A 16,314-nucleotide genomic window follows, 5' to 3' on the forward strand; every position below is an offset into this window, starting at 1 on the left:
GCCAGCAAAACACAACATGGCCGAGGCCATCACAACAATGTTAAGTGATTATGATGTTTAGAGAAGGTGTCAGAATCGAGGTTTAAATTGTTGAGTAAGGCCTGTGTCCAACAATTATTTTTTCCAGCTGAAAACAGCATGTGCTCCTCAGGAAATGCCCAGCTGGGAGCGTTTGAAAGCGCTTTTGAGGCGCAGCATTCTTTCAACTGAAATGGTCGTGTCTGGTTGCTATGATACGGAATATCCACAGAAAGTAAAGCATGCCGGCACAAGGTAGAGCTTGCTTTGGATGAGGGGAAGGCTAAAGCAAGTAGGGAGGGAAATTGGACCTGCAGGTCTGTGTGGGTTCATGAAAGGAAGCATATTATGTATATATATGTATATATATATATATAATAGTATATTAACAATTGTTGTTCAGCACTTGTACATGTAAGATTTGACAGTTTGTCTCTCTTCCACTGTTATTAAACGCCTGAAGTGACAATGACAAGTGCAGCATTTTTACCCAAAGTTTAACATTTTTCAACTGTCGGAGCTCAGAAAAAATGCCCAACCACAGTTGTATGCATAATGTTCTTATTTACCAAAGGAGGGGAAAGAATAAAATTTAAGTCACCATAGACCAAGAACTGCCATTGTCAGCCACAACTTTTATATAGTGGGGATGCAAGTAGTTAAACCGTAAGATCAACAATCAAAGTCTTAGCCTTCGATTCATGCTTTTAACACACATTACATTTACTTTTTGTATGTTATCCCTATTTCACATTAGATTAGATACGATAATGCCCAGCAGATTGAATTCCTGACCATCATTCCTGTTTTATTAAAAATGTTACATACAAAGCAAATGTGTATACACAAATGGACCATTCCCTAACCTTTATCATTACATGGCTAAACCTTATACCTTAAACCAAGATTTAATCCTGCCACGTAATGAAAAAGTAGGCAAGTCCCCACAATGTACTGTGTAAACGAATGTCCCCACAACGTCAGTAATACATGTTTGAACACACACACACACACACACACACACACACACACACACACAGAAACATAATGTGTTCCAGCATTTTAACATCTGCAATTATCACTATTATTCTCGCCTGCTGGTGCTGGCCTCAATGCGTGAGATAAAAACATTCTAATTACAGTGTGTTTTCTAAGAAGAGCATTATATTGAATGCTGCAAGCGAGGTTGCTTTGTGTCGATTAGATGAGCGTATGCTTTGTCAGAAAAGAGGATAGTGATTGGGTGCAGTAAACTGGAGGCCATGCTGAAAGATGAATGTAAGCCAAATACAGCATATAGACAGAAAAATATGAGAGATGTTATGGTGCCCAAATAGGAAGCAGATGAGGTATGATTGCGGTCAGCAAAACTGTTTTGAGAACTTGTAAAAGTAAATAGAACTTGCATTTTCAATGTTGAATAAATAAATAAAATAAACTTACCCACTAACAACATGATATCTCCAGTATCTTGCTAGAATTAAACTACAGTTTATTACTACTTAACATATTATAGCTGATAGTGTTGAAAAATGCCATTACGTTTCCTTTGCAAAGATATAGTGGTATGGTTTTTCAGTCACAGAGTATGGATATACCACTTAATTGGATGATTATAAAAAGCCAAACCCAGTACGTTTTGATGAATAATAATAGTCAGATGCCTTCAACCTGTTTACCATGGATGCTGTGGAAGCAATTTAAAAAATGTAATTGCTGAAAAAAATATCGAAACTGACTGCAAATTGCTTCTTGGATTGCATTACGTTACCTCTATTTTACCTGGGCTGAACCTTGTTTATTCTTTATTTTCACTTTTCAGCAGTTAAACTGCTAAGAGAAGGGGTCAGGGAAATAGATTATTGTTTGACCTCATCTGTTGGGGCAATCACTTATCTTATAGCCCTGTAAATAAAGAATTATCATCAATATGTATTCTATAAAGTATTATGGTTTGGTTTCATTTGGCAATATTGAAATGTATGCAGATACTTAGCATTGTGGCCTGGCTGAAATAATGCTTTGATTGGAATTAACTGACATTCATTATGCTCATAGTAAACTGAAATTCACATGCATGTGATGGTTCAGAGCTGCTGCAGAGAATTGCTGTCACTTGTGGAGGTAGCAGGAGACAGACCAGTTACCTCTCCCATGCAGAGGGGAATTGCTGCAACCCTGCTCAGTGACTGGAAACAGATGTGGTGAATGAATACATATGCTCTACTTTCAGGTAGTTTACAGTGTATCATACAGATATGGTTTCAAAACAAATAAGAGCATGGTCTCCCTCTTGTAATAAGTTGTGTTTGCCTGGAGTTGTTGTTAAAATCTTCCATGACTCCTCACAGGACTCCCAGCTGTGTTTGAATAGATGCAGCATTTCCTTTCTGGATGGATCATCATGCCAATAAATACACCAACAACACAAGAAGACATGACAAGAAGCTGAAGTCCTCATGGGAGTGTCAATATCTCAATTCTTTCTGCACACCAACTGCAGAAAACTGTTTTCCAATCAGAATTTTCACTTCTGTCGGGTTGATTGCATGCCCCGAGCTGCCGCTAGATACAATCCAGACAGTCTCCATCAATGAAAAGGAGGAAATGAAGAACCCTGCATTCTTTTCTCAGGAGGTCCGCCTGAGCTTTAGCTACGCTTGTGTGATGGCTGTGTGGCACTGACTCTGAGATTTGTTTGAACATGAAAGCCGTGTTTTGTGCAGTCGCATCTTAATCAGTCAGCTAGGACGAGATAAAGTTTAGCATTGTGTGTGTTTGCTCATCTACGTCAGACATTGTTTGAAAGGATCACTGTGCACACGTAACACACCCATTACCCCCTGTAGTGTGTTAATATCCAACGGATGCAGGATTAAAATGTATTATATTCTGCAGTGATTGGATTGTCAGAGGAGTAATGAATTTTTTTTTTTTTTTAATTAAAGCACCCAAAGCAGCACTTGATGATGTATAAGATTATGTATAATGACCAAAACTTAATTAAAACAGTGGTGACACCTCAACTAAAAATATGCCTGTAGCTGGAAAAAGTCCTTGGAGGAAAAGTTGTTTACCAAAGAAATTCAAACATCTGTCACTTCTTGATTTAGCTGACTGGAGTTAGCAAGTCAGCAAAATACCAAAAAGCTGTTATATGCTTTGGGAAATAGAGACCCGGATTTACTTTGTAGGATATATTTATAATACAGGTAAGCCTAAACAAAACGCTGGGGAAAAAAAGTTCCTGCTATTCAGTGTTGCAGTCTAGTAGTTACAGAGCTGAGGAAGCAGAGTAAATTCTCTCAAAATAATATTCCCTCAAGTTGTTTTCCTGTACCCATTACAATCTGTGGAAAGGATGTCACCTTGGAAATGAAAATAAAAAAATCACTCAGTATCTAGGATGTTAGACGCCATTAACCCAGTAACCACAAAACAAATGTGCTGATCATTTATCTCCCTAAACATATTTGCTTTTATGTTGATGTGAAACTTAATTTGTTTGCAAAAACGGAAGCTCAAATTTCACACAATTTTGTTCAGCAATTACGCATATGAAGCTGGCCAAGTTCATACATTTGCAAAGTTATGCTATGTCATGTCTGCAGGTTGTTCTCTGACAAATAAACACGGGTTCCTTATCAAACTCAACATTGTAATTGTTTTATGTATAAAAATAAGGGGTTGGGGAAAAAGATCAATACTGTACATCATAGTATCACAATATTTTGTGTGGCAATATCATATCGATACACAGATGCCAAGTATCACAAATACAAATTCAACTTTTGGCAGCCTGCTAGATAATAATATCAGTTGCTTTTTCAGTCAACTAGATACATTCTTCTGCAACAAAAATAATTTAAGTGAGATGAATAGACTGAAAACTTTATCTTATGAGATAAAACAGATGTTGAGAAAGTCTCCTTGGGGGACATAATTCACAGTTTAAAAAAAAAAAGGTAATGAATTTAAATATATCACAATATATGTTTTCACAATACTTGGCATACTGCAACACGTTTAAAATCCCAATAATATTATATCATGGGGCCTCTGCTGATTCTCACCCCTAATAAGAATGTCAATAAATTGCCTAATTCAATTGTTAATAAATTGTTATCAAATACTGAAATTACTATGAGCCTCAAAAGTCCAAAGCAGCTGGGCTCTGCTCTGTACACATATTCAAGTATGTGTGTGTGTGTCTCCACAGGAAACTGGCAAAGTCCACCCTTGTGCTAGTGCTAGTGTTTGGCATCCACTACATCATCTTTGTTGGGATGCCTCTTACATTTGAGGGACCGAGCTGGGAGATCCGCATGTACTGTGAGCTGTTCTTCAACTCCTTTCAGGTAATCAGCACTTTTCAGTTATCACAACACTGCAGCTGCTAATGCGTTATGTAAAAATCTGCCCTGAAAGGTCACTATTTGCCCTTATACAGCAAGCACTCATACAAGCATGAGCCAATCCAAGTTTGATTCTCGCATTCATAGATCAGGTAGTTAATTGATTTTCCGTCTTTCTACTGAAGTGGCTGAGTCATGCATAATTTAAATCGCTTTGATGTCAACGTCTCAAATTCAGCGTAGTCACTCAAACTGAATCTAAACAACAAAATATACAGTCTGTGTAATAAAGGCTGTGGTGTGTGCCTGCCACTGAGAGCTGGCTCATTACAACCTTTAACATTTCCATTTCACACTGGGTGACTGTCAGTGTCAGATTCAAGACTGCACTTCATTATTCTGTGAAGCATCTGGATAATGAGTTTGATTCTGTGTCATAATTCAACTCTGCCTAAGTTTAAATGAGCAATTTCATACTACGCGTAGGCACGACCTTTCCCTTATATTAACTAAAATACAGTTCATACCTTTATCAGAGTTTATTTTTGACCTTGGCCTACAAAACATGTTTTACAGTGTTGAGTGTATATTTCTGCCCTAATGTTACGAGCTATTGTAATGAAATAATTCTCAGTTTGACCTTAAATAGCTTTAATTTTAATATGATGAATGAATGGGTCCATGTCATTGGTTCGACAGCTCATTGGTTCGACNATGAGTTTAATATGGTTGGAACAATGGGATGTCGAACCAATGGGCTGTCGAACTAATGGGCAGTTCCCGAATGAATCAGGAAGAGAGCACTTCCATGGGGAAATTAAAATGGATGAAGCAAATCAGATTACACCACAGGAGCCAAGAATAGTTACACATGCTCATTAAATAATTGCTCATTACATGTGAAATTCATTATAGAGCAAACATGTCTATCATACATGGGCATTTAGATTTGTCTTAGACCACAGGAAAGGTTTATTGTACAAAGTCCACAGTATTCTTTTGCTATATGAAAAAGTGTTTTTCCATTACAATGAAAAATGGAATGAAAGACCCGTGTAGCAAAGGCAATTATTGTCAACCACAGTGGAGCTCGTTCCATAGTACCACGTCAGCAGATTAAATGCGTATTGTCATTAGCTCACACTTTTCTGGGCAATTTTTATAATTATTATTTTTTATGCCTCTGCACCACAGCTGTGGCCAGAGGTATGTTTATCAGTAGTCCATCTGTTCATTCGTCCCATTCTGGTAAACACAATATCTTAGGATTGCCTTAAGGGAATTTCCTCAAATTTGGCATAAACATCCACCTGGACTCAAGGATGAAGTGATTGTAATTTGGTGATCAAAGGTCACTGTGACTTCACAAAACATGTTTCAGGCCACAACTCAAGTGTCTTTTGAGGGCGTTCGGTTGTCTTACAATGTTAGCAACGTCCATCATGGGAAGTAAACTGAGCAGAGGTCTGTCACATGAGGTAGTGGGTAAGTCATGGGTCACACATAGACAGCTTAAAATGAAATTTACCGAAAGAGAAATCCATACACCAGCTGTCACTATTCATGGCTAATGGACAAAACATGATGTAATTCAGAGCTCACAGAGGTGTCTTCACAAACAGAAAGAAAGAATGACTCATATTGACTACGTTCACTGTGTAAAAACATCTTTTTATAGACTGATTGAGATGACTAAATCCAATGACCCAAAGTGTGTGACCCATACATGATTATGTGCTGCTATTTCCTTAAATTAGACTGCAGATAGAGTGCATCTAATTCTTACTGAAATCTTATGACTACAGGTATTAATCACCCACACAGGAGTGAACTTAAATAACATCAGTTTTATTTTAATGTGTTTTTAAATGGCTGCTGGTTTAAATAAGTTTTATCTAAGTGAAACAAGTGAGTCAAACTTAGCAGACATGAAATGGTTTTGTAGTTTTTGAAAAAAAGTGTCTGTGTTTGCATTTGGGATGGTGGCCAGGGACATGACAAAAGCCCAGTTTAATGCTGAAATTGCAGCTGCATGACTCCATTTACCCCAGCATGAGCAGATTTGTTTGAAGCCATGTTATTGCCAAATGGACACAATTGCAAAAATATGAGAAGTGCTCGATGACAATGACTTTGCACCTGTCTGAAAATAAAAGATGAAGAATAGATTTTGATTGTATATAATAGGGACTGTTTAATAAAGAGGAAAGAGCCAAATACACGGTGGAACCCAGGCTCTATAACATATTATATAAGTATTGAACTGATGGCAAAAACAGCACAAGTAAGGCAACATTGACAAAGATGTTAACAGTGAGGAAAATCCAAAGTCACTGTGTTGCATCACATGCTTCTTTTCTCACACCATCACAGCCAAATTTAACCAGATAAAAGAACAAGCCCGACTCTACTCTACTGTCAGCAGTATTGCATTATTTATCTCATGTCTTTCATCCAACACATGCAAAGCACCTAGAGATGAGAACCACATGTGCCTTCATGAAAAGATGATAATAAACAGACCTACTCACATATGTCAACATAACAGTGCTCAGACTGAGACTTAAAAAAAAAAAACAAACAAAAAAACTAGTTATTCCTTGGGGGCAATTTCTGATAAATGTTAGATCAGAGTGCTCCCTTCTTAGATATACTATATTTACAAAAACAGCCCAGTGGCCAGAATTAAATAATGGTGCTGTACATTTCTGAAAACCTTGGATCGGTTAGGTTCGGTTTGTATGTTTTGTATGCATGACGTAGTTCAGATTACATGTACATGAGTTGAGTTGTCAACAGGAGGAAAGTTTTTTCATAAGGAGAGATCGGGACATTTCCAGTCATCTTTGTGGTGACCAAACCTGGCATTCCAAGCCAAAACATGTTTTGCTCACCCTAATCAAGTGTTTTTGTGCCTAACCCCAACCGCACATTAATCACAGCATTGTCACAACATAAAATTGAAAATTCAAATATAAGGAAGCAAAAAATTTCAACATAACTGCCTCATATCAAACATATGTGTGCGTGTGCTCAGGAACAGGTGCTGCACAGACTAGATGTGTTCGCATGACTACAGGAGCTAAATTGCATGTGCCAAAATTTCTAATATTTCAATTTGAATGATGTTTGACATCCAGTTGTCTCTTCACTGAAGCCACTCACACCCTGGGCAAATCATACATCTGTTTGTTGTCTGCTCTGTCATTTGCTGGCATAAAACTCTATTCTGATGGCTATGCTCCTGTAATGGAAGTCCCCTGTGTCAAAGGAGTTTTATAGATATAAAAAGCAGCTAGAAAACTGCCCTGGCTGTGTGGCCTCTCTGCACTGTTCATTAGCTACTGCAAATCTCTCCCAAAGACTAGCTGACCCATGGGCTAACCCCTACCCATGCACTTTGACCTGATGACAAATTAACATACTTTAAAAAAAAAATCTTTTTCATATTATATTGCTGTTCAAAATTTTAGGTCAGTTAATACTGTGCTTTAGTTTCCAAAGACATTTCCACACATGCATGCACACACCTTCCCATAACCCATCATTTTCACAAAACCACTTTGTCTCTTCTTAAACTTCTTGTCATAGTGAGAGGCAGGAACATGAGGTGAAGCAGGTCAGAACAAAAAACAGCCAGGGAGATTACCATCACTTCCTTTCTTGTTCTTTACAAGACAAGCATCATTTGAGACCAAGAGATAGTCATTGGTCTGGAACATCCTTAGCATTCTCTCTTCATAATAGATAGTGTGGTTATTGGATTCAGATGAGAATGACATTTGATCAGTTGTTGTAATCATCACATGATTGTTTTCACTTCCTTCCACTGAGATCTGAGCTCACAACTTGAGTGTCAATTTCTTCCTTTCAGGGTTTCTTTGTGTCCATTATCTACTGCTACTGCAACGGCGAGGTGAGTGGATCACTTTTTTCAAATGGCACTGATCACAAAGAAGTGGCACAACCACAGCAAAACTAGCAAATTAAAAATGGAAAACTAACAAAGTGCTTGAATTAAACTTCAGTTTGGTGACAAATCAATTGTAGCCTCTGAAAAAGGGGTAAATTACTACAGTAATTACACACGTAATCGAGGGTCTGACTGAACAAGTAAAAAAGTGTCATTAGCTACTTGTCCTTTTACTTTCTACTTCAATTGTGTCTTGCCTTCTCAAATTAAATGTGATGAAAAGGGCTGTCATGAGATCAGTGATTTTCTCTGTCTCCCTTCACTGTCTCATACATTTTGTACTCAGTACTTCCAATTAGCATTCAGCATAGCCATTTCGGCCAGTTTTATCTTCACAAAGCTCCCTATGGTCTTTCTGCCTCTTCTCTTTTGCCTTTTGTAAACCACATTGTATCCTGTGCAACACTCCTGTCACCCTACAGGACCCTTCGGAAGTTCTACAACAAACAACTCAAAACAACTCAAAATAAAACACATAAAACAACATTCTGTTGAATCTCAGCTCCATAAAGCATCATTTTATTATCAACACTGGACCAAATGACTCATGTAATGTGAAAGGGTCTCAGCCAACACGTACAATTAGCACCCTACTCTGCAGCTCTGCACAGCTTTAACCTGCTCTAAATACATTGCTTTAGTAATTCAACCCACACATGCAGGGTATAGTTGACACTAGAATAGAGAACAGTAGACAGCTCTGTCCAGTGAACAAGCTCAGAGTGTTTGCTACCTGCCATTACATTAAGTGGTGAAAGTGCTGAAAATATGATGCTGGTGAATACAAACATTTAGCCTGTTCAAAAACTTGCTGTTGTTTTGAAAGAGCTGGAGGAGACAAAACCAGAGCTAGAAGGCAAGTCAGTGTTGGACTTACACCAATCAGCTAAAACATTAAACCACTGACAGGTGAAGTGAATAACTTTGATTATTTTGTTCCAATGCCTTGATCTGCTGGGAAACCTTTGGCTCTGGCATTTATGTGGATACCACCTGACATGTTCCACCAACTCAAACACTGCTGCAGATCAAGTAACCAGTGCCACTGCCATTGGGGAATACTGTTGCCATGAGAGGGGGTACTTGGTCTCCACTGGTGTTTGAGTGGGTGGAACATGTCAAGTAGTATCCACGTGAATGCCAGAACCAAATGTTTCCCAGCAGAGCAATGCACTGGAACAAAATAATCAAAGTTATTCACTTCACCCGTCAGTGGTTTTCATGTTTTGGCTGATCGGTGTACACTACTACATTATAAGTCATGTAGCCAAAAACATGTCTTCAGCGGAATGCTTATGTTGATCTGTGTTCAACAGAAGGCAGTTGCTTACTGATTTATTGACATTTTGTCATAGTACAGCAGTTTTTACTAGGGTTGGGTTGGTATGAGGAAAAAAAAAAAAAAACGGTCCGGTTTTTGTGAAAAACCGCATCAAGTCGGTAATACTGGATTTTCGCCACTTGGGGGTGCAATTGACTCATTTAAAATAAAAAACGACCATAGGGCAACAGAGTGACATTAAAGAGGCAACAGATAGGGTTCGGTTTTTTTTTTAGCTTGGCGCCACCTAGCGTCAGCGGTGTTGCTCGCACTGTCGCAAAGACCAGATTGACAGTGGGGATCAGAGATAATCAATAAAATGTAGGCTGTAAAGCCACCAGTATACCTCTATGTATATGTAGAATGAGAAGGTGTGTGGACACTCTACTAAATAAATGAGTAAAGAGACCGAGCAACAATTATCAGATTTATTTGAAGAAAAAAACAAATAGTAATGCAAATAATTATACCAGAATGCACAGTACCAGTACAAACAACTCACAGTAAATTATACCAATATGTACAGTATCAGTACAAACAAGGGGGTAAATCACTGTCCAAGGGCTGCCGTAGAATGGCAACGAGGATGTCAGCCGACCAACACTCGCTACCCGGTCCCTGGTTGCGGTGATTTGCGATGCTGGCCAGCTAGGAATGAACTAGCAGCCAGTACAGTACAGTCCTTTCTCGGCTAGCTAACATTTAGCCGTGTTACTTACTGATCCATTAGAAAGCTGGACACCGGTGTTGAAGCCTCTTTGGTCACGGAGCTCCCTCCATCTCTTGAACGCCTGACTGAGGTTTACTCTTGTTTTTCCTCTTCTTTTATCACTCTCCTTTTTGTGCATCCTCGCCTCCTCAGACAGAGGAGCTTGTTTTCTTCTGGGAGGCCGTTTTTCACTTACCTTCAAACTTTGTCCGTCTGCCATTGTGCTCCTGATTCAACTATCTCATGCCCAGTTCCTCATAAGGACAAGCTCCAGTCCCTGATTGGCTGACCGACCAGTTTGACAATACATGACGCATTTCCTGCCGTAAAGCAGATTTTTTTCCGCGAAAATTCGTCCCCGGTGGCAGAAGCTTATTGCAAGGTCACTAAGTAACCTGTGTAAACGCTGATAGTCTGATTTTACTGTGTATACTACCCTGTGCAACCCACATTATTTTCATAATGATATATATAGGCAAAAATGCTGTCTGTTGCTTCTTTAACACATTGTTTTTTTTATTCCTTACAAATAAATTTGCAGTTTTAGCTTACTCAATCAGTGCAAACAAGGGTTGCCTCTTTTGTCTGGTTTAAAGCCTAAGTGTTGCCATATTGGCGCATTCTTTGATTTCTTCAAGACTAAATTGTCCGCCATTATCGACTCCCCCGTCAGTGTTAAACAAACTCCAGGCTACAGTAGAGGCCTCGGCGCATGTGCACTTGCACCCCTTAGCTCAGTCCCCGCCCCACCCCCCTCTGTCTCTTGCTTGCTGTATGCTTGGTGAAGAGGCAGACACAGGTGCGCGTACTATAACGCCGGATTTCCACTGGATGCGTGTCTGTTGTGGAACTGCAGCGCTGGTTATCCACTGCGTGCTCTGCCATCCGTCAATACCCACCGACTGCGTTTGCTGTGCAGAGTGGTGCAGCTCCGCCGGAAAACATCTCAGTGCACTGCCATGATTAATATCTCCTCGTCCATGGTGTTAACGGGGTGAAATGACGTCTGAAAACCTCTGACCTGTTGACTTCAGGCCTGCCTCCGCCCATTATGTAGTTTTCAAGGTGTAGTGCAGGGAAATATGATCCGCCGTGAACACTGTGTATTTTATTTTGAAAATTAACCGGATGTTTTATTTTGTTTCTGTGCACGACTTCCTGCCCCGCACGATCTGCTCTGTGCTGAATTGCTGCGTTGTGCTCCGGCGTCCGGCAAAAATAGAAGTCCTGCGTATCTGTTGCGGAGGGCTCCGGAGTGCCGGAGCTGTGACGGAGCTGGAACGCGGCACAGCCGCAGCCGGTGGAAACACACACATTGACTAGAATTGAATCCTATCGGCTCCGCTGCCGTGCCGGAGTGGAGACGCAACCAACACGCATCTGGTGGAAATAGGCCGTAAGCGGAGCGGACTCCGCGAGGAATGTCCGCAGTCATTCGGGCTTCCATAGTCGAGTGCACTTCCACGTTGTAGTTTCCTAAAAATCCCCACGATGTGAAAAATAAATGCCGAGCAGTCTCTTGTGTGATACTGGTGTCCAGAGCGGAGTCCGCACGGTCGTAAAATCTGAGCTTTGCACGCACAGGGCTTGTGGATGTCCACTTTTAGTCTGGGCGGACCTCTGCGGAGTCCGCTCTGTGTACGTTCCGCCCGAGTACAGGCTGTCCAAGACGGAGTACCGAACCGAAATGGTATTACCGAGAACTGACCCAACCCTAGTTTTTACATTTTGAATTGGCTGAATTACAGTTCCTGCAGCAAGTAACGTCAGTCTACACTGACACGCAAGAAATTAAAACAAATGATTTTTGATTTTGCAAGATGATTTTTTATATTTATAGCCTTTGTTCTTCCCATCCTCACAGGTCCAGACAGAGATAAAGAAAACATGGACACGCTGGAACCTGGCCTTTGAGTGGGAGGGCCCAGTGGTCTGCGGCCGCTATCGTTATGGCTCAGTTGTTGTCGGCATCAACAACAACAGCACAAGCAGCCAGTCCCACCTGGCAGGGGGTGGTCCTTCCACCCGCTCCACCACGCTTGTTTCAAGCCGTGTTTATCGGAGCACAGCTCCCCCCATGGTCAACATGCACGCCACCCTCCCGGGATATGTGATTAGTAACTCAGACCCATCCATACCTGAAGAACCTGAGGACAGTGGCCCAAAGCGGGTGGACGATATCTCGCTGAAGGAAAATCTGCCTGTACTTAGCACCAGTGCAACAGCTGAGGATGAGGAGGAAACACTGTAGCCATCGTCTAATGTGGCAAAAAAAAAAAAAATTTTTGTAGGTGAGCTGTGCCACCACTTTTAAAGAGGGTATCAATGGCAAACAATTTTTGGCTGTTATGCAAGAAATGGGAAAATGTCTTGAACCCCCCTCACAAAAAAGAACATAAAATACAAGGGTCAAAGGATAAAAAACATCAAGGCCAACTGATGGTTTGACACAGACCGTGAACCTGAGCGGCCAGTATTAAAAGCAAATCCAGAGCTACACTTTTCATTCACCATGTAAACATTTTTAGCCTTGGTGTTACATGTTGTTGATTACTCGTGGAGATTGTTTGCATAAGGATATGTATTGTAGGAGTGTAAGGGTGCCAAAAGGTCATTGGAAGAATGAAACACATTTGAAATGATGCATTTGAATGAGCTTGGCTGCTGCATTGACCTTCTAGCTTAAGACAATCATTTATCACCTTCAGAACCTCTCAGGGAGGGCAATGCCATTGTGCTCTCTGTTGTTAAGAATAGAAATTATGCTGTTGCTTGGACTGTCTGACTTTATGAGAAGTAGGTGCAAATCTGCTATTGTGATGCTGAATACCACAACTGAGGAAAGTGTTAAACCATAGTTGGTAAAAAAGCACACTGTATGTTTAAACTCGGGGAAACGGGCGGTAAGAAAAAAGGGTTTTTTTTTTATTTGTTTGTTTTTTTCTAAATATGGGTACCACCATTTTCTTAGCTGTAAAAGAAAACACTTGGAATGTGTATACATGATGAACCTTTGTTCTTGCCAGCAAAGGTTCACTTAATTTGAACATTGAACATGTACAGTAGATTACTGTAATTTCCTTCCCATATTCCAAAGCTACATATCCAATGTAATTTACTTAGTTTCTAACCCTCCTGTTGGCTGAATTTTAATTCCAGCTGGTGACAGTATCTCCCATGTAAGAGGACACCGTGTTCTGATGAATCCTTGTCTTGGACTAATTAAGTGTCATGGTGACAGGCTTGCTTGTACAGTCAGCCCACTTTGTGAAGAGAAACTTTCAAGCTACAGCTGCCAGTGGAACTAAGTGAAATGTATGCAGATCTTTTTTCTGTTTCATATTACCTTGAACTGCTGACTTGTGGATACACTTGCTATGTTTACAGTACTGCTTGTAAGTAAGGCCACAACAATTGTCACAGGCAGTAACACGTACCATTTTTATAGGACACAGAAAGTGACATTATGACTGTATTAAAATCCTAATTTTTGTATTTTCAAGAATCACCTTTGTGCTGACTGTGAAGGGCTACATTTGGTGGCTGCTTAAAGGTTTTGTGTCTGCTTTGTGCATGCATATTTGTCAGTGCATTAGATGGGGTGTATGGATCTTGTACACGTGCCTCTCCTGCTCCAGCAGACGCTTTTAAGAAGTCAACTTTAAAGGATTCTTTTCAGTCTTGTCCGTGTGTGTGCTAAATGCATTAGGCTGTTTTTCTGTGTGATATTTGTTTGTCCTCTCCTTCCCTTCTTCCTCCATGTTTCCTCCCTCCCGGCTTCCCTGTTAACTGCTGATAAAAGTTCAATGTTTTCAACAACTACCTGTTGAAGTGCTTTTTGATATTCCAGCTGTCAGCTGATTGGATGTGCTGGACAAAGTATTTTTCCACATTTCACTTGAAAACAAAACAACATTAACAACAACAAAACCAATGAGGAATGTAAAGGAATTAGTAGTCAATGTTGTCATACGGTATATAATAACATTGTTATGCATAGTAAAATATGCATAATGTGATGGTTCTGTTTGTGTGTGTGTGTGTGTGTGTGTGTGCGTGTGCGTGCGCTAGTGGGCGTACTCTAGTAAGTTCAGCTTGTGTATGTCACAATGTGAATAGAGAGCAGAAACCATGGTGGTTGTTTGTTACCATGTAGTGGTTAATCCTACCTCTTATTCAAATGATGACATTAAAGATGTAACAATTATTGGAAGATTAAGTTTTATTGATGTTCACATATGCTACGGGCAATTTTGCAGTTGCCAATTGCATGTCTCTGGAGTGTGGGAGGAAACAGAAGTGGGAGGAAACAGAAGCAGAAGGTCTGGGACCCCCCTTCTTTGGAAAAACGGGGAATTGTCCCCTCGAATATATCATTTTAGGAAACTATACAATTTTAAATTATATAATAATAAAAACTGAAAGGACTTGTGCCAATTATATACGCAACACGATGCAAAAAAAATTAAATCCAATTAGGCATACATTAGCTTTAATTCAGTTAACAGGTGTTGCCTCTCTCCTACTACTGTAAATAACCAGCATGGTGTGTGTGTTTGTGTGTGTATGTGTGTCTTATTTATTGGCCATTAAGGTCAGCAGAATTGGCAGAAAAAGAAAAACCAACATCCGATCACTTTTCAGTGCACCAAAACACCAAGTAAGTAGAGAGACCCTGTAGTATGAAAGGCAATTTAATAAAATATTTAAAAAAGTCCTGGAGTGCTTATGGAAATGCTTCATGACATACTAAAAAGCTTCACATAGGGGCTACTGTATTGAGGAGGGATGCTGTTCTAAGCATTATTATTACTTTTAATATAATTATTAAATACATTTGACCATGCTGGTTCCATTTATGTGTTACAACAGTGAATTTGACTGCAACTTTGTTGGCCCCCCCCCCCAACTCTTGAGAAATATTTCTGTTTATTGTCCCCCCCAAACAATGAAATGGAATTTCCACCCTTGGGGGAACCCAGAGAAAACCCACGCTAACACAGGCAGAACATGCAAAATCCACACAGAAGGGCAGCAGCCCGCCGGTGGGTTGAAACCAGATCCCTCTTGCTGTGAGACAACAGTGTTCACCACTGCACCAACGTGCTGCCTGTTATCATTATTATTTTAACTCCAAATTGGCACATCCTTTTTAAGAGTGTGTATTCATCTAGAAAAAAAAGATTTTTTTTTTTGTAGGATACTCGAGTGATTTCACCTAATGCACGTTCACCCTTTTCGTCATCTCTGCTGCCATCAACTCCAATGTGTTTCAGAGTAGTGGGACCTCGTCTGTGCGACTTCTAGCATCACACCAAAACATGAAATGAATTCCCCAGGCTGGCTTGGATATCTTCCTCTGTCATACTGGAATAATTACACTCCCTCTGCGCAATACTGTTTCTTAAAAAGACAGACAGTCACATATTAGTCATACTGATGATTAAGAGGAAAGTGTGACTGAATAAAACAGTGTTTGGTTGTAGGGAATTTTGACTTACATTGTAATAGAAGTGTTGCTGGAGTTTCTGCCACCCTCTTGGTCAATCTGCATCCTACTTCCGGAGGGTGAGCATTCCCAAAATCGCATCAAAAATGAGGGACAGAAGAGTATTTGTGTCTGAGTGGATGTGGCCATCCAACAACAACATCCTATGCCTGAAAGAAAAGATTAGCAATGGTTAAAGTCCTGGTAAAGCTGGAGCATCAAACTACTTTTCACAATTTTTGTGTCCAGGATTTTCCATGGCTCAATAATGCACTGGAGCAACCCTTAACATAACCCCACCCACACTATATATAAAAACTCAGATCAGAGCACATTGCATCAGAGTTCCCTATTTTCAACAAGCTCTTTTAGCTCTTTCACTCGAATAAATAGGGTAAATGAATAGATCATACATAAACATCTCTGTTAAAGCTACAGTTGGTAGCTTTA

The 16,314-nt window shown here is 40.1% G+C and overlaps 1 protein-coding gene across 1 annotated transcript in view; it reads left to right on the top strand.

Moving 5' to 3' along the window:
• The window catches only part of pth2ra (parathyroid hormone 2 receptor a), a 95,777-nt gene extending 81,607 nt beyond the window's left edge, over positions 1–14,170 (top strand). The window contains exons 11-13 of the mRNA XM_050048833.1: positions 4,238–4,376; positions 8,248–8,289; positions 12,241–14,170. Of these exons, the coding sequence (XP_049904790.1) occupies positions 4,238–4,376; positions 8,248–8,289; positions 12,241–12,627 (568 nt within the window). The 3' untranslated portion in view covers positions 12,628–14,170. The remainder of the gene's footprint in view (positions 1–4,237; positions 4,377–8,247; positions 8,290–12,240) is intronic.
• Positions 14,171–16,314: the final 2,144 nt, after the last annotated feature.

This window comes from Epinephelus moara, chromosome 7 (genome assembly GCF_006386435.1).
Source record: "Epinephelus moara isolate mb chromosome 7, YSFRI_EMoa_1.0, whole genome shotgun sequence".
NCBI lineage: Eukaryota > Metazoa > Chordata > Actinopteri > Perciformes > Serranidae > Epinephelus > Epinephelus moara.